The 19,873-nt window shown below is 40.9% G+C and overlaps 1 protein-coding gene across 6 annotated transcripts in view; it reads left to right on the forward strand.

Annotated features, from left to right (window-relative positions):
• Nucleotides 1-19,873, forward strand: part of kcnq5a (potassium voltage-gated channel subfamily Q member 5a) — a 113,890-nt gene that overhangs the window by 52,435 nt on the left and 41,582 nt on the right. For all 6 annotated transcript variants that reach the window (XM_090239610.1, XM_090239619.1, XM_036984484.2 and 3 more), the window contains exons 2-3: nucleotides 15,645-15,735; nucleotides 17,769-17,895. In XM_090239610.1, the coding sequence (XP_090095736.1) occupies nucleotides 15,645-15,735; nucleotides 17,769-17,895 (218 nt within the window). The remainder of the gene's footprint in view (nucleotides 1-15,644; nucleotides 15,736-17,768; nucleotides 17,896-19,873) is intronic.

Here is a 19,873-nt window from a genome sequence, read left to right on the forward strand (position 1 = left end):
GCACTTCTGTGTGCTTTCTCTTCTCCTTTCTTCGATTTTCTTCTCTCCTCTCATCTTCTCTGTTTAGTTAGCAACTTTCATCACTTTAAATAATGACATTGCAAAACAGTCCTTATACTTTGTTGAAATTGTTAAACTTTTTAAGCTAATCAGATTCCTTTATTCATTAAAAGGACAATAACTGCAAGCTATTGTTGTTAATCACAGACATTATTGTATTGACATTTTTATATTAATGTACATTTATTTTTGATTATAAACTGTAGTTATCTGTACTGCATTGTTTTGTTGAATTGTTGATACAGTATACAGGCATACCATGCACAAATCAAAATGTGACCCACCGCCTCGATTCAGTGTTATGTAGCAAAATTTGAAATGGTGTTTTTTACATTGGATAAAAAAAGACTAAGAGATACAAAATGTATGTCATGTGTCACTACTTCACAGGAGAGCCATGTGCATTTTTTGGGGTTGGCAGAAATGCCAACTTTCATGTGCCTTAATAACAAACTTGTATGCCATCTGTAAATATTAATGAAATTGTTAAATTACGAGCCTAGTTGGTTTAGCCACAGAAAAGGCCAGCAACCTTCCCACTAGCCATGATTGGCTGAGATAATGAGTGGGCTGGACATGCCGAGAGATGATTTCAGATTGGTCTGCCATGTAGCAAGCTTCTGTCTATAACATGAGCTGGTCAGTATGTGTAGGTAATCCTTTCTAACATGGCTTTTTTGAAAGATATCACGTAGGGGAACAGCACAAGTGTTGCTCTCCACTTTCTGGAGGACCGTGTTTTGAAATCAGTGAAATTAGAGTATGAAAGCTCAGGAGGTGGAGAAAATGATGGCGTTTGATTGCAAATATGCAGATGGAGTTGAAAAGAGAACACACAGAAGGCTGTTGCATAAAACACCTTTCCCCAGATTACATCTTCAAACTAAGGGCAACCATGGCATCCGTGACAGAGAGGGAGAAGCGTTCACCCATTTATACTGGTAAGATAGTCTAGCTAGTCCATCTTTGTCAATTATGCCTGCTAAATTCTTGGCAGCAATGTTATTGAGAGCATTAGAAACACTTTTGCAGATCTCCATGGCTAACATATCTTTCAAAAAATCTGCGGTAGCAAGGATTATCTACACATACTGAGCAGCTCATTTTACAGACAGAAGAGTGTTACATGGCAGACCATTGGCATGCCAATCCGAACTCATCTCTCGGCATGTTCAGCCTATCCATTATCTTAGCCAATCATGGCTAGCGGGAAGGTTCCTGTTTTTTACCGTGGCTTAACCAACTAGGCTCGTAATTTAATAATTGTATTCATATTTGCAGATGGCATACAAGTTTGATATTAAGGCACATGATAGTTCACATGTTCCAGAAGTGATTTCTGACAAAAAACGCATTTTGATGAAAATACAAAATAAATGTTAAAATGCTTCTCCTGTGAAGTAGTGACATGCGACATATGCCTAGCTTCTTGAAACGGGTCACAAATGGCATAATAGGCACATAGCAGTGGAATAGCGGACACCTAATGGGCACAGGGCAGTGGACTAGTCTCTCTGGTAGTCTGGTAGTCACCCCCTCTAGGGCATGTTGTGTCATAGCAACTCAAGGGTAAATATATGGGCATCTCTGTCCGTCCGTTCGTCCATCCGTCTGACTGTCTGTCTGTGGTAGTCCTGTCAGCATGGGCTGCATAGAAAGACCTTCCTGGGAAATGTCTATGCTGTTGACTCGTTCTTTGTTAGTGCCCTTTGTTGTGAGCAAATGTCATTAAGAGCATAAGTTTACCTTCATAAAAAAAAACATTTTACTCAGGCCTCCAGAGTGCCGCGGTGGTCTAAGGCACTGCATCGCAGTGCTAGCTGTGCCACTAGAGATCCTAGTTTGAGTCCAGGCTCTGTCGCAACCGGCCGCGACCAGAAGACCCATGGGGCGGCGCACAATTGGCCCAGCGTCGTCCAGGTTAGTGGATGGTTTGGCTGGCAGGGATGTTCTTGTCCCATCGCGCTCTAGTGACTCCAGTGGCAGGCCAGGTGCAATGCATACTGACACGATCGCCAGGTGTACGGTGTTTCATCTGACACATTGGTGCGGCTGGCTTCCGAGTTAAGTGGGTGTTGTGTAAAGAAGCAGTGCGGCTTGGCTGGGTTGTGTTTTGAAGGACGCACAGCTCGTGACCTTCGCCTCTCCCTAGTCCGTACGGGAGTTTCAGCAATGACACAAGACTGTAACTACCAATTGGATACCACGAAAAGGGGTAAAAGTTTAATATATATATATATATATATATATATATATATATATATATATATATATATATATATATATATATATAAAAAATTGCCATCTCAAGAGGTAAAGAAAAGAAAGACTACAAGTGCCTCTTGTCAACTTTATTAATTAAATAGCTGAAGAGAGGTGATTTTAGTATTTTTTATTAAATGTTATCAATTTCAACAAAAACTATACATCATACAATGCTCCACAACATTTTAAAGTGTAGGTCTAGGTATTATGCTTCCAATGAGAGGTATTATACAGTGGATGGTTAGTGGTGAAATTTAGCTTTCGCAACTAAGTGGGAAGTGAGAATTTACCACAACTAGGAAAAATTCACTTGAATGTCCCTCCAACTGGTAATTACTGTCACGTCTACTCCCGCCCCCTCCCCTCCGGCATTTGGCGTCGCCGGGATACTAACCACCGGTTCTGGCACCAATCATTACACGCACCTGTACTTCATCATGAGGCGCACCTGTACTCCATTACCTCACTTATTACCTCCCCTAAGGCACTCCCTTAGGTTGTTTCAACAGTCAGTATTGTTTCTGTGTTTATGAGATGAAGCGTTCCATGTTTGTTGTTTTATTCAACGTACCACCTGCTTCTCGACTCTCAGCATCTTCATTAAAATTACTATTTAAATCAGCCCCGAGTCCCCTTGTGACAAGGGGATGGAAGCTTATTGTGTGCAACAGGGAGGGTCAATTGAATGCGAGAGTCACCAAAAATGAAAAATTTTAAATTGTTAACCTTTCTAGCCTGTCTATGGGTAACAGGGTTGACGTGTAATGCTCGACCTGCTCAGTTTTCCATCAGAAAACGGTGAATAAAAGTAGAACCAGCTCACCTGTTTTTACACTAAGATTTCACTATTAGATGTTCAATTATTATTTTGAAATAAATATTTTTTTAAAGTAATAGTTTCACCATATTCAAATGAGTTGAGTTGACGTAACAGGGTTGACCATACAATTAGGGACATACTGTATGTAAATTAATCACTAATCATATGAAATAAATCATTATTGTCAGAAATAACTTTGTCAAGCAACAAAATAACTAGGGATTTACAATGATGATGAAAACTCCAGTATTTTTGGGGATTCATTTATATTCAAAATCATATGTATTAAATCTCCATGTGGTCTATATTAAAGGACACTTCATTTCATATAGCAGGCTTTTAAAATGTAATATTGTTGCATCATTTCTACATAACATATCAAAGGCACTTATCTCGCGGAACGAACCAGTACACGTTAAGTTCTGCCCGTTGGACATTGGTTGCAATGCTCTCGTCAAGTTTCTTTGTTTATTTGTCATATGCACATGAAAGACATGGAGTCACTACATGACCGATAATGTATCAACTTTGTAGTCATTTAAATGCATGTTAGTGCTTTTGGTATGTGTCAAATACAATAAAAATGCATTTTGACTAAATATATTGTAGCGGTGGCAGCCTATTGGAATATATGGAGTCTTGGCTTTGTTTTAGTGCTTTTTGATGAGACAGATTGTCATGCCAGTTAATGTGTTATGTTGTGTTCTATGATTAAACATGAAGTTTGTACATTGCCAGCTCTGCAGTTTTAATGAGACTGACATTAGTGCATGTGATACCAAAGAGCCTACTAAAGCTTCATTGTTAAGACAGTCACCATTTCGTAATAATATGATTTGGCCAATTTGTATATTTGCCATACATTTATTAAATATATATATTTCTTACATCTAAATGTAAGAAATGTAAATACATCTAAATGCATGTTGGAATATATTTTACAAAACATTCCCAAGTATGTTTTAAAATACATTTACCCAATATATTGATAAATGGATGTGAAAATAATGTATGTTCAAATATTAATTCTTGAATGTATTTCAGAATGTGAAATACATTAAATACATTTTCCGATGCATTTAATCTATATTGTGATATACATTCATTTATACATTTTGAATACATTTTGAATGTATTGTATTTTAGAAGGTATTTCAAATGTATTAAATACATTTTCTATACATTATTTGGTCAATTTCACATGTATCCTAAAAAATGTATCTCAAAATATATTATAATTTTTTCCCTTATGAGACACTGAAAACATTGACAGAGTCAGAGTAGCGTTAATAAAGATAAGATGAGCGATATTGATGTGAATGAGTCAGTAATCAGCTGGAATAATCTTTATGCTGTGATAGGGCTGCATGGGTCTAGGCCAGCCATAAACATCAAAGGAGACGCATCAAAGGCCTACTCCCGCTACTCTGCATCACAGAGTGTGTCCGTTCGGTCCGATCGTAAGACACACACAGGTCCCATGCACGCACAAAGACACACATGTACATGCATATGCATACACTGGTCCTAGCTCCCCTCCTTTTACCAAACAAAGTTCCTATTTAGATCACAGGGTTCATTGCCAAAGGTTCTCATCTGTGTTTATCCATCCTGAAGTGGTGTCTTAGAAACGCACCAGCACCTTTCTCCAATCCTCTCTTCCCTCATCTGCTTTATTTGGAGACTACCATGACAATAGCCCGGCATGTATCCATACTGTTGATTTTTCCCATAATCGCAAATTCAGAGGCAGACTGATTAGGACATTTTGAAAATTTCCCAATATTCCCACTGTTGGAATGTTTGTTCTGCTAGACATATTGTGTTACTTTAATGTTATTGGCTGTGATGTCTCCAAGACAGACCTCTGTTAAATTCAGACACCACAGGAGGTTTGTGGCACATTAATTGGATGGAATGGTATCAAGTACGTCAAACATGGTTTCCAGGTGTTTGACGCCATTCCATTTGCTCTGTTCCATCCATTATTATGAGCCGTCCTCCCCTCAGCAGCCTCCACTGGCAGACACGCTGTCAACTCATGACAAGGTTAAATCAACTGCTCCTTGGTGGGGAATTCTGTGAATTTGACCAGTTAGCATTCTATTTTATGCTATTCTGTTCTATTTCATTCTACTATATTATTATTATTATCTCTCTCTCTTTCTATTTCTCTTTCTCTCTCTCTGTGTGCACTCAATGCTGATAAAGGGCTATCTGCTATTGATAGGGGGTAAAGCCTGTGAGGGGATGAGTGAGTGTACAGTATATAAAGGAGGCCCACTCAGCATAACTAGTGACATTGTATTTTACTGCCCCGCCGATACAGCTCCAGATATATAGACCATAGGAACCTTTTCATGCACACAAGAAAATGGAGAGTGATATTTCCACTCCTTTATGGTTCATTAACCCCTTCTTCTCTGTAATACATCGGCAGAGTAGACCTAGAGTCAGCAGATTAGCACCCCACACTGGCTAGGCTTTCACTCGTTCTTTCTTTCTTTTTGGCAAGGCTCCGATAAGGAATCGTAGCCACTGCTTTCTGACGTATGATTACCCCAACTATCAGTGGGTTTCATTCCCACATAGATAAAAGCGATTGATAAAATGACCTTATACAGTGGGGAGAACAAGTATTTGATTCACTGCCGATTTTGCAGGTTTTCCTACTTACAAAGCATGTAGAGGTCTGTAATTTTTATCATAGATACACTTCAACTGTGAGAGACAAAAATCCAGAAAATCACATTGTATGATTTTTAAGTAATTAATTTGTATTTTATTGCATGACATACTGTAAATATTTGATACATCAGAAAAGCAGAACCTAATATTTGGTACAGAAACCTTTGTTTGCAATTACAGAGATCATACATTTCCTGTAGTTCTTGACCAGGTTTGCACACACTGCAGCAGGGATTTTGGCCCACTCCTCCATACAGACCTTCTCCAGATCCTTCAGGTTTCGGGGCTGTTGCTGGGCAATACGGACTTTGAGCTCCCTCCAAAGATTTTCTATTGGGTTCAGGTCTGGAGACTGGCAAGGCCACTCCAGGACCTTGAGATGCTTCTTACGGAGCCACTCCTTAGTTGCCCTGGCTATGTGTTTCAGGTCATTGTCATGCTGGAAGACCCAGCCACGACCCATCTTCAATGCTCTTACTGAGGGAAGGAGGTTGCTGGCCAAGATCTCGCGATACATGGCCCCATCCATCCTCCCCTCAATACGCTCAATACAGTGCAGTCGCCCTGTCCCCTTTTCAGAAAAGCATCCCCAAAGAATGATGTTTCCAACTCCATACTTCACGGTTGGGATGGTGTCCTTGGGGTTGTACTCATCCTTCTTCTTCCTCCAAATACGGTGAGTGGAGTTTAGAGCAAAACGCTCTATTTTCTTCCCACAGTTGTGTCAAGTTGGCTGGATGTCCTTTGGGTGGTGGACCATTCTTGATACACATGGAAAACTGTTTAGTGTGGAAAACCCAGCAGCGTTGCAGTTCTTGACACAAACCGGTGTGTCTGGCACCTACCGCCATACCCCGTTCAAAGGTGCTTAAGTCTTTTGTCTTACCCATTCACCCTCCGAATGGCACACATACACAATCCATGTCTCAATTGTCTCAAGTCTTAAAAATCCTTCTTTAACCTGTCCTTAACTCCTTAACTTAACTTCTTTAACCTTCATCTACACTGATTGAAGTGCATTTAACAAGTGACGTCAATAAGGGGTCGTCGCTTTCACCTGAATTCACCTGGTCAGTCTATGTAATGGAAAGAGCAGGTGTCCTTAATGTTTTGTACACTCAGTATATATATGTCACTAGGTCACGCGACATCCTTTACCAACAGTATCATGTGTTGGCGTTGGGGAATGACAAAATTAGCACCTCATTAAAAGACCTAAAGCTTTTTGTTTTACGTTGTGTTTCACTTTGAAGACACTATCTATGAGTGGTGATGGTCGCTGTAAAGCCGACAGTCGACATGGGTTATAATCTCTAGCGTAAGTGATGCCTTCTCAACATAGCTCCTCGTGTTTAACTCTCTGATACCACTTTTGAACATCATGTGCTCAGATAGTAATCTCATCGTCTTTCACCAAAGAACGCAGTTCTCCAAGCTCACAGAAACTCCCCAGAAAGGCAGGTTTTCATTTTGAGCGCTGAGTGTGATAAGACAGTAGGCTATGGATTGTTAATTCCCATCCTCATTCGGAATCATGTATAATTGGTACCAATATAAATACATTGAAGCACATTTGATTATTATGCCTGTAGTTCTTGCATAAGAAAATGTTATGTGTGCAGTTCCCACAGTTTAATCCAGTAAAAGTACTTTCTGTAGCCCTTATGCTGCCTGCTACCCAGTCATTTATGATGCAGTACTATCACTTTATTCAGGCTACTTAATGTCTCATAGGCCTATCATGCAAACATTTCATGCACTTTCAATCAATCACTCACTGGTGTGTCATCACTATAATTTCCATTCCGACATTACGTGTATCCATCGAGGTGCCATTCTATACCTTCAAAGTACACTTCTAGGTCATTGTACATACCATGTGTAGTTCATATGGACTTCATCCAAATCAAGTCCAAATCAAATGTATTTATATAGCCCTTCGTACATCAGCTGATATCTCAAAGTGCTGTACAGAAACCCAGCCTAAAACCCCAAACAGCAAGCAATGCAGGTGTTGAAGCACGGATTCCGATGATTTTTGAGCTGTATAGGACTAAGGCACACATCTGTCCCGGTCTTCACCGACCAGCTCCCCTGGAATTCCAAATTCAAGGTCGTATGCGCTCTTGTCTTCCTCTACAACCACCACTCTGAGACCCAGGCCCTTTTTCCTTGCAGATTTGGTCCTCCGTTCACCACAGCCTTTAGCGGGGACACGACTGTCAGAATTGGAGGCTGCTCTCCTAGCTTCTTGAAGACTAGAACTAGCTAGATAGCTGGTAAATTAGACATGTGCCTCCCCACATTCTGAAATTGCATTTTTGTGTCCCCCCCAGTATTACCATTGGAATATGATACAAAACGAGGAAATGGTGTGCTTTAGGACCATGCGAACGCCTCCTAGTGGTCCGGTAAACTGTTTGGAGTGTTAATCTGACTGGATAAAATATATATATATTTCTAAAACCAAAGTTGCGCCTCTGGTCGTTGCTATGTGGCAGTGTCGTCTCTCTATCTTCTTTTCAGAAAGCTCCATCAGTTTTTCTCCCTATTCTAGTCAGCTAGCCTAACTTTAGCTTGGCTTGTTTACCTCTTGAGTGGAGGGAGCGTGGGGGGGCGTTGCGCATGCAAATAGCATTCATATGAGAACCAATCAAAAGGTTGCTCAAATGTTTTGAGCTAAGCCCGAGTAACCAGACCAGTGAGTCACAGCTCTCTGTGTATTTACGTGGGTTGTGTGTCAGCCAGGTACTACCTCCTTTGGAAGCTGTTGCATAAAGCCTTTTTCTGTCTGTTATAACTGTTTGGTTTAATCTAACGGAGTAGCATAGGTTGGAGGGAGTTTTATGGATGGAGGACAGATGCCCTGGACTACTAAGGGGATGTGTGTGTGTGTGTGTGTGTCACCTCCTTTACCCCGTCTTACTTACCATGGTGAGTGGGACTGACGAGTGAGCAGGACTGACGAGTGAGCAGGGTCTCTGCACAATGGTTCCATCACCCCTAACAAAACGACAACAATCAATTGGCCATTCCTCAAATAATGAAATTACAGTGTCTTTTTCATGAACTGCTCCACAGACCAGCTCCTCCACACACGCACACCCATAGGCACAACAGTTTAGAAGGTGGAAACAGCACAGATGTTATAGAACTTGTGGGGAGTTTGGAGCGGCTGTATGTACAGTAGGACTTTAGAAACCCTTTGTCTCGCTCTGACAGGAGACAGCCGCAGACTCTCCATCATCAGACAGGAGACTCTCACAAGCTCACATGAACACACAGAAACAGCTTTATTTCCCCTCTTAGTTTAACCATAGGCACTGCAAATGAACTTAAAAATACCAATTTTGCTGAGATATTGAGAACAAGTGTAAAAAAAAATATATACGGCAATATGATTCCAGTCTTGGCACAGGTTTGAACACAATTAAGCGTTATGAGTATTGTATTCACTCAATCATATATCCCTATGGTCTATTCGTTGGTTGTGAATTATTACTATATATATCCACTGCACATTGTGCCAAAGCAAAACTATGAGGTATAAATCATGTCCTTAATGTAAACCCAAAGGACTTCCTGTAAGTAATGCTGTAATGCCTAGTCAGAAGGTACAGAATCTGCTTGCTACACAAAATTGTATTTTATGTTTCATGTCCGGGTCGAAATAGTAGCCTATTTGTTATCTTTCAAATACTTTAGATGAGCTTAAACGTAGCTATATCAGTGCAATGGAACCAATGGATTAATCCTAAAAGTGCAAACCCCATCCAGAGAAGCTAATGTTTGAAATAAAACAAATAATATTTCAACCTAGGTCTGCACTGTTAAAGCCCAGAAATAGAAAAAGAACAGTACAGTATATCTAGATGGTTTAGACTCGCAAAATAATGTTTCGAAAAAAAGATTCAATGTGTGGCTTCTGTAGGGATGGAGAAAAACTCTACCAACTCACTTGGATTCGAGCGAGTACTTTTAGAGAGCTGTTTTCCCTTGAGTCCCTTTACTTCCACTGCTGATAGGATAAAGAACGAGATGGGTTTCTAAACGTATTGTTAAGGATCTCCCCTTTGCACCCTGTTACATGGTTGAAGTGTCTCTGCATTGTATGGTACTCATACTCACAGGCAATCGGTACAGGCACACACAGTACCACAAACACATGCACACACTCTCTTTCCTTGACATCTGCTTGACAGTTGCGGCGTTGACCAGTAGTGGAGAAGGTGTGCTGATGAGAATCTGCTGTGCTGTGTGTGTGTGTGTGTGTGTGTGTGTGTGTGTGTGTGTGTGTGTGTGTGTGTGTGTGTGTGTGTGTGTGTGTGTGTTTTACCCAGCTTCAGTTATGAACCTTCTCAGCTGTTGGCTTTACCCAGTATCCCTGTCTGGGTCAAGTTAGAACAGGATTTTAGCTCCACACATGGAAAAGACCGTCTTCTATTTCTCTGACTCTCTCATGCACGGGCATACGGACACTCGCACAACCGTGTTGTGGGGTACTTTGCTGCAGGAGCGACTGGTGCACTACACAAAATAGATGGCATCATGAGGTAGGATGATGTGGATATATTGAAGCAACTTCTCAAGACATCAGCCAGGAAGCTAAAGCATGGTTGCAAATGGGTCTTCCAAATGGACAATGACCCCAAGCATACTTCCAAAGTTGTGGCAAAATGGCTTAAGAACAACAAAGTCAAGGTATTGGAGTGGCCATCACAAAGCCCTGACCTGAATCCTATATAAAATTTGTGGGCAGAACTGAAAAAGCGTGTGCAAGTAAGGAGGCCCACAAACCTGACTCAGTTACACCAGTTCTGTCAGGAGGAATGGGACAAAATTCACCCAACTTATTGTGGGAATCTTGTGGAAGGCGTTTGACCCAAGTTAAACAATTTAAAGGAAATGCTACCAAATACTAATTGAGTGTATGTAAACTTCTGACCCACTGAGAATGTGATGCAAAAAATTAAATCTGAAATAAATCATTCTAGCTACTATTATTCTGACATTTCACATTCTTAAAATAAAAGGGCGATCCTAACTGACCTAGGACAGGGAATTTTTACTGGGATTAAATGTCAGGAATTGTGAAAAACTGAGTTTAAATGTATTTAGCTAAGGTGTATGTAAACTTCCGACTTCAACTATATATATTTTCAATGTTTTGTTCACCTACAATCTAACCACAAAGCTTGCCATATTTTCCCTCTCTTTCTGGCTGCCCTCCCACTTCCCTTGTAAGTTCAAATTGAAATTTGTTTATTTGTCATATACACATGATATGCATGGAGTACACAGTGCAATGAAATGCTGACTTGCAGGTTAACCTCTCAACAATGCAACAACAATAGAAAAGTAAGTAGCTAAGTGAATAAAAAGAGTAATACAAATAAAAGCTAAAGGTAAATAATTTCCGCAAGCTAGCCAGTAGCTACGGAACTGGCTAGCCAGCCATGCTAGCTACAGAAACGAAACCCATGAAATACACGCTGGAAATAAACACTTTCCAAATATCATGACATATCAACATCTTTAGCTTGCCCATTCACTAAATATACTGTTAAATAACCCAAAAAGCTTAACGATCCTGAGCGCTAACGCTAGCTTATTAGCATTAGCCAACCATATGATGAGGGAGACTAACGTTAGCTAGTTAGCTACCACCTACCCTGCACAAACCTCATTCACTGCTGCCTGCTTGTGTTCAACCTGCTCGATTTTTTTTGCCTCTCTTTCGGGAAAGAAGTTCAGAATGTACATGTTTACTGTGTTTACTATACTGCAGACTGACTGAGTAACAGGCGTTTTGCTGACTGATAACATTGAAAAGGGACATAAACGGTCCACTGCGTTGTGAAATCTTTACCAATCACAGCAAGCATCACATCACTCCAAGGGCTTCTTGCCTCCTACTGCCTTGCGCAGGATATTGTCTTGTTAATTTTTGTCAAAAATAAATGTCAGTGAAAGGTTTTTCTATACTGCACAGCACAAGTGTTGTGTGGTTATGGAAACACATATACAAATTACAATAATAATACTTTTGTTGGACCATCAAAAGGTTTGGGGCTGCACCAAAAACATCCGGGGCTGAAGCCCAATAAGCCCAGGCTTAATGACGCCCCTGGAGAAGGTTTGGAAGCCTGAGGGGATGCGGTTTTTCACTTGGAGAACATCTGGAGAAGGTTTGGAAGGCTGAGAGGTTGTGTTTTTTCATTTAGAGAACATTTGGAGAATTTTTGGAAGACTGAGGGGTTGTGGTTTTTCATTTGGAGAACGTTTGTCTGTTCAGTCTGAGTGGCCTTGGCCCTGGTGTGTTTTGTTAAGTAGTTGCTTAGAAATAAAACCTTGTTCTTTATCGCTCCCATCAGCAGGTAAGATATTACACTACACTTGATAAAACACAGGGATGAACTAATAGACTCTTGGCAAGGAGACAATATGTCTGTGCCTCTCACTTTCTCATCTCTTTTCTCCCTTCTCTTCTCTTCTCTCTCTCTCCTTCTCTCTCTCTCCCTAGACACAGACAAACTCAGGGCCATCTTTAATTTGTCACTTACGCTAGTGGGCAAAAACAGGAAAGCAAACACACACACTCAATCCCAAACACACACGCGCACACACACGCACGCACGCACACTGCAGAGGTTGTTGTCAGGATGCTCAATGCTGCCATGTAATGCTGTTGTGTATTTATAGCAGAATGTTTAATCATTTCTGCACTACCATTACCCTAAGAAGCCTTTCTAATTGAACTCCACATATTCACGTGTCGGTATTCCATCTCTGGAATATTCAGAAAAGTACATAGAAAGGTGTACATAGAAAGTGCTTAAAATGAAGTTGCTATTTCATACTGTCCTGTTCTCCATCTCCTTTTAGAAATACCTATTTTGTTTGTATTTTTAGCACTTGCCTTATTCTCCCTCCCTCCCTCCCTCCCTCCCTCCCTCCCTCCCTCCCTCCCTCCCTCCCTCCCTCCCTCCCTCCCTCCCTCCCTCCCTCCCTCCCTCCCTCCCTCCCTCCCTCTGATTGAAGGGGAATGCATGGCTGGCATCAAAAGAAAGGAGGAAATAGATAATGATACCAGGCAGTATGGTGTGGAAAACACTGACCTCTCACATAGCTGATCCATCACACACACACACACACACACACACACACACACACACGCGTACACAGACGCACATGACACAGACACATTGCATATCAATATACACAAACCACATATTTTAGGCTGGGTTTCTGTACAGCACTTTGTGACATCAGCTGATGTTAGAAGGGCTTTATAAATACATTTGATTGAAATGTTACATATACCATTTACAGTATACACACACTCTCTTTCGGACACACACACACACACACACACACACACACACACACACACACACACACACACACACACACACACACACACACACACACACACATACACACACACACACACACATACACACACACACACACACACACACACACACACACACACACACACACACACACACACACACACACACACACACACAGCTGTATTTCTGCTCCTTGACTCTAAATCTTCTCCCAGTTGGATGAGTCTGCTTAAGGGAGATTTACGGCCCAGATATGAAACAGGATGGTTAAATGTGTTTTGTGTGTGAGTGTGTGTGTGTGTATTTGTCCGTCCATTCTATAATGTTGCTCATGGATCATTGACGAAGAGAGACTATTTGTGGTGTAAGAATTACTAACAATAAAAGGATATTAAAGGACCTACAAGGCATGGTTAGGTAGATCCTGCACTTTTTGCCTTCTCCACTTTCACCTCCACTTCCACCCTGACCAGAAGCCATCTCCCCAGCCACATCCCCCTAAACCGGGGAACCAGAGTGGCACTCCAACAGAACACACTCACTCTGGCTGTTCCATTCCATTAAATTGGGTGTTAGGTTTAGGGGCATTTTGGCTTTATAAGGTTTTGTCACTTCACCTCTCCATCTCTGTATTTGTCTCCATGTCTGTCTCCATGTCTGTCTGTCTGTCTGTCTGTCTGTCTGTCTGTCTGTCTGTCTGTCTGTCTGTCTGTCTGTCTGTGTCTCTGTCTGTCTGTCTGTGTCTCTGTCTGTCTGTGTCTCTGTCTCTGTCTCTGTCTCTGTCTCTGTCTCTGTCATGCTGCCTCTCTTTTTCTGTCTCTGTCATGCTGCCTCTCTTTTTCTGTCTCTGTCATGCTGCCTCTCTTTTTCTGTCTCTGTCATGCTGCCTCTCTTTTTCTGTCTCTGTCATGCTGCCTCTCTTTTTCTGTCTCTGTCATGCTGCCTCTCTTTTTCTGTCTCTGTCATGCTGCCTCTCTTTTTCTGTCTCTACCAGTTGCACACTAGAAAAATGCCAGAGATATTCAATTTACACACACCATACATATCAGCCACAAGTACGTTAGACACAACAATTGATCCTCCTTGTGATTAGTTGGTTATCGATCGCTCTGTCCAGAGACTGATTGATGGATTGATTGGTCCAGTCATCGATGAGGTCATTAGTTACAAAGGCGTCAGTCATACTGTCAACTCATCCAAACGTAATGACCCATGGTGGGTTGTGGTAGTGGTGGGGATAAAAGGGGATAAAAGTCCATCCGCAGACCATAACACACATTGTTATTTCACAATAGAAAGAGGTTCTGTGCCAAAGTGGGATGAAAAGTGGCAACCCATTGTTTATTCCACGTTGTGTTAGATACATTTCATCAGAAATCTATCATTGATCTGTATTATTGTAAAATAGCAACACAAGAAAGTTATAAAACTCTCTTCATCTACACACACACCCACACCCACACACACACACACACACACACACACACACACACACACACACACACACACACACACACACACACACACACACACACACACACACACACACACACACACACACACACACACACACACACCCACACACACACACACACCTACTCTCTGAGCAGCAGCTGGGAGTGGATCTGGTGTCCATGCCTGGTCTGTCTGACAGTAAAGGCCTATTAGTGTCTGCTGCTCTATCAAAGCCATATGTTCCCCGGCTGTTAGGGCCATACCATGCCCTAACTCACCTCCCTCTCTAGGTATACTGTAACTCAGCTTGGAGTGGACCGCCAACAGCCCTTTACTCACCCTAATATTTCACATTAATCCCATGGAAAATAAACGATGTTATGAATCACCGTCTAAGGGGAAAGGGCTGAGTTCAGCTCCAGGGGAGGGGAGAGAGGGAAGAGGGAGACAGAGGAGAGAAGGGAGACGGTAGAGGAGAAAGGGGTGAGCGAGGTGAAAGAGGGAAGAGGGGTGAGGGGTGAGAGCTGTGGAGATAAGACTTACAGAGTGACACTCACCCACACACTCATGGCAGAGCATGAGGGAAGAGCAAGTCATAAGACAAAGAGAATAACAAAATGCCTCTTGCTGACTCTTGACAAGATGAACATAGTCTTTTTAATGAAATGGAAAAATCCTGTACCAGCTATAGCCCTAGGCAGAGTGGACTTTCTTAGAGAGAAAGAGATGGAGAAGAGGGGAGAAGGGAGCAATAAAGGTGAGCAGAAGATGAAAAAAGAGGGAGAAAAGAGTTTAACACAGTATAATCATCACACACTTTCATGCTGTGTCAACTGCTAGTTCTGCAGTTTTATCCTCAGCAGTGTACCTCATTACAGTAATAAAGCTGGGGGTTTTGTCTGACAGCGCGACCTGACCTTGATTTCATGTGTATTGCATAATATCTGTAGGTGATATGTGTGTTATCTAATGTAGCATATGTCTGTTTCTCTCTCTGTCAGGTTCATCTTGGTGTTTGGCTGTCTGGTCCTGTCAGTATTCTCCACAATCCCTGCCCATCAGGACCTGTCCAACCACTTTCTGCTCATCCTGGTGAGTGTAATGCCTCATTCACATTACAAATTAGCAGTCCGTTGCATTGCACTGGATGTCATTCATTTCAATGGGGACCATTTCAATGGAGTGGAATCGCAGCGCCCCCTTGCAGTTGAAGACTCCGTTCCAAAACGGAGGATTCGAACTTGCAACCTTTCGGTGACTAGTCCAACGCTCTAACCACTAGGCTACCCTGCCACCCCGTAGCGCTTTCCAATACAAGTAACAAAGGTTTCACATAATAAAATAAACACAATTGCTAACAAAGAAAGGCGCAAGGAGAATAAAAAAAGATAGCTAATTCAAATCATACAGTAAAGCATCTTTATGGGGATTTATAAAGAGGCACTGAATCTGCAAACCTGATCTCTTCTGATGGACCATTCCAACGTTTAGGGGCCCGAATGGCAAATGCCCAGTCTCCTTTAGTTTTCAACCTAGACTTTGGAATGGTCAAAAGTTCCCTGCCAGAGGATCTCAGGCTGCTTCCTGGAGATATAGGATGGGGCTAAACCAAGCCTTAAACGTGTTTAATACAATTTTGAAATTGATTGTAAAAGTGACTGGTAGCCAGTGTAAAGAAGCTAAAATAGGTGTGACATGGTCACATTTCCTGGTGTCTGTTAAAAGCTGAGCGATTCCTGACTGAGACATGTATACAAAGAGTAACAGTAATCTAGGTGTGAGGAAATCAAAGCATTTATAACTTTCTCCAGATTTGTTACTTTTATTTCTTAGTTTTTTACTTATCTATTTTTTACTTGACATGTATTTTTCTTAACTGCGTTGTTGGTTAAGGTCTTGTAAGTAAGCATTTCTCTGTAAGGTCTACTACACCTGTTGTATTTGGCGCATGTGACAAATACAAAAAAATACAATACAATTTGATTTGATTTCACTGAAATAAAATACTTGACTTTAGTCATATTTCTTAGATGATAAAAGCAAGACTGGACAATCTTCTGTAAATGCAGCTCGGGGCCAACAGTAGGCATGACCTTTTTGAGTAATCTAGAAGGGATCACGTCCAAGGGGCAGGAGGAGGTCTTCATGTGAGCTATAGTGTCAATGATATTTGCTCAAAGAAGCTAAAGGAAGCAGTAGACAGTTATGGAGTAGTTGCCTCAAGTGTCTCCTGACCTGAAATGCTGGTAGGGCTACTGTCAATTTGGGATCTAATATTTTTTACATTTTCTGTAAAGAATCTTAAAAACTGTTCTCAGAGGTCTGCGGGATGCAAGCATGTCACTTACATTCAAGGGTAGCTGACGTGTGTGTAGACCTGTGTCATTTTTTATCATCCACAGCAATTAGAGCCTCTCTACTGTAGACTACATGGGGTACTGGGTTGCAAACATATTAATTACTGTGTGTGTGTGTGTGTGTGTGTGTGTGTGTGTGTGTGTGTGTGTGCGAACTGTACATGTGTGTGTTGAAGTGAAACAATGTAGATTAGAAAAATATATATACATAGAATAGAAAAATAATAACACGAGGAATAAATACACAATGGGTAACGATGACTTGGCTATATACACTTGGTACCAGTATCATGTCGATATGCAGGGGTACGAGGTTGTTGAGGGAGATATGTACATATACAGTAGGTAGGGGTAAAGTGACTAGGCAACATGGTAGATTAAAAGTAACAGCAGCGTATGTGATGAGTCAAAAGAGTATGTGTATGTGATGAACATAATGTGTGTGTGTGAACTGTACATGTGTGTGTGCTGCAGTGAAACAACACAGACTCAACTCTGCATACTAATCTTCCTGACTGCTCTCTTGTTATTTTGCAGCACCGCACAAATGAAAACACATGAATAATGGAGACATTTCATTTACTGCAGCTATAGCTTATCACATTTAACAACCTGAGATGCTGTATTGATTATTGGTGATCATTATTAATCATTTTATTTTATACTAAAACTGTCTGGAATAAATATACCATTTTGCAGTATATTAAACTGTCTCCCGTCGCCTCTTGATTGACAATAATGGTCTATGATATCATGTGTGTCTTGTAGGAGTTTGTGATGATCGTGGTGTTTGGGCTGGAGTACATCATCAGGATATGGAGCGCAGGCTGCTGCAGTCGCTACAGGGGCTGGCAGGGACGCCTCCGCTTTTCCAGGAAACCCTTCTGTGTTATAGGTAAGTGTGTGTGTGTGCGTGTGCGTGTGCACCCATACCGGAAATGTAAAATAAATATATACTGTATATTCCAACATATATTATAGAATATATATGAAATATACAGGTAACCGCCAAAATAAAGGAAACACCAACATAAAGTGTTTTTTATTTGGGCTTTGGGCACCACGAGCCAGAACAGCTTCAATGCACCTTGGCATAGATTCTACAAGTGCCTGAATGTCTATTGGAGGAATGAGACATCGTTTTATCACAAGAAGTTCTATAATTTGGTGTTCTGTTCATGGTGGTGGAAAACACTTTCTCAGGTGCCACCCGTAAGTGTACAACTGGTTTGAGATCTGGTGATTGAGACAGCCATGGCATATGGTTGACATAGTTTCATGCTCATCAAACCATTCAGTGACCATTCGTGCCCTGTGGATGCGGGCATTGTCATCCTATGGGGTATAGCCAAAATAATGGCCAAAATAATGGATTTTTATACATGACCCTAAGCATGATGGGACGTTAACTCAGGAACCACACCAGTGTAGAAGCACATACTCAATTGTTTCCATTATTTTTGCAGTTACCTGTATGCAGTATATAAATGTATGTAACATGTATATCAGAATATATGTTAAATGCATCAGAAATGTATTTCAAAACACATTCTGAAATGCATTAAAGAATGCATTTTAGAATATATATTTAAAATATATTCCCATATGCATTTAAATGTATTTGTAAGAAATATATTTTTTATTTAAAATGTATAGTAAATATCAAAATTTGCCAAGTTATATTGGAACAAAATGATGACTGTCTAGTAGGTTCTTTGGTATCACATGCACTTATGTCAGTCTCATTAAAACCGCAGAACTGGCAGTGTACCAACTTAACCTTTAATCACAGAACACAGCATACTGTAACACATTAACTGACATGACAAAATGCACTATGACAAAGCCACGTCCCAACAAGCCACAGCTCCAAGTCTTCTAATAGGCTGCCACCGCTACAATATATTTTATCAACATGCATTTTTTATGTACTTGACCCATACCAAAAGCACTAACATGCATTTACATTCATTTAAATGACTACAAAAATGACTACAAACATGATACATTATCGGTCATGTAGTGACTCCATGTCTTTCATGTGCATATGACAAAAACAAACAAACTTGACGAGTGCATTGCAGCCAACATCCAAGAGGCAGAACTTAACGTGTACTGGGTGGTTCCACGAAATGAGTGCCTTTTGTGCCCCTTTGATATGTTAAGTAGAAATGATGCACCAATATTCCATTTTAAAAGCCTGTTATATAAAATGAAGTGCCCTATGATATAGGCCACATGGAGATTTAATAATATGAATAAAGACTTGCTAAAATGCCAAAATTCTGCATTTTGACATGTCCCTCCGTGCACCCTCTCGGACTTCTAGAACCATCATTGTGAAGCCCTAGTTATTTCGTTGCTTTGACAAAGTTTCCATTTTTTTAGTGATTAGTGATTCATTTATGTCTGTCCCTCATTTTAAGGTCAACCCTGGTTACCTAAACTATTTCAAAATAAACATTGAACATCAAATCGTAGCGTTAAAGCAGGCGAGCTGGTTCTATTCTTTTTGGTAATGTTCTAGTGTTTAGTGATGAAAAACTGAGTGTGTCGAGCGTAACACGTCAACCCTGTTACTCATACACTGCTCAAAAAAATAAAGGGAACACTAAAATAACACATCCTAGATCTGAATGAATTAAATATTCTTATTAAGTACTTTTTTCTTTACATAGTTGAATGTGCTGACAACAAAATCACACAAAAATTATCAATGGAAATCAAATTTATCAACCCATGGAGGTCTGGATTTGGAGTCACACTCAAAATTAAAGTGGAAAACCACACTACAGGCTGACCCAACTTTGATGTCCTTAAAACAAGTCAAAATTAGGCTCAGTAGTGTGTGTGGCCTCCACGTGCCTGTATGA

This window comes from Oncorhynchus mykiss, chromosome 1 (genome assembly GCF_057628025.1).
Source record: "Oncorhynchus mykiss isolate SJ-2025 chromosome 1, ASM5762802v1, whole genome shotgun sequence".
Taxonomy (NCBI): Eukaryota; Metazoa; Chordata; class Actinopteri; order Salmoniformes; family Salmonidae; genus Oncorhynchus; species Oncorhynchus mykiss.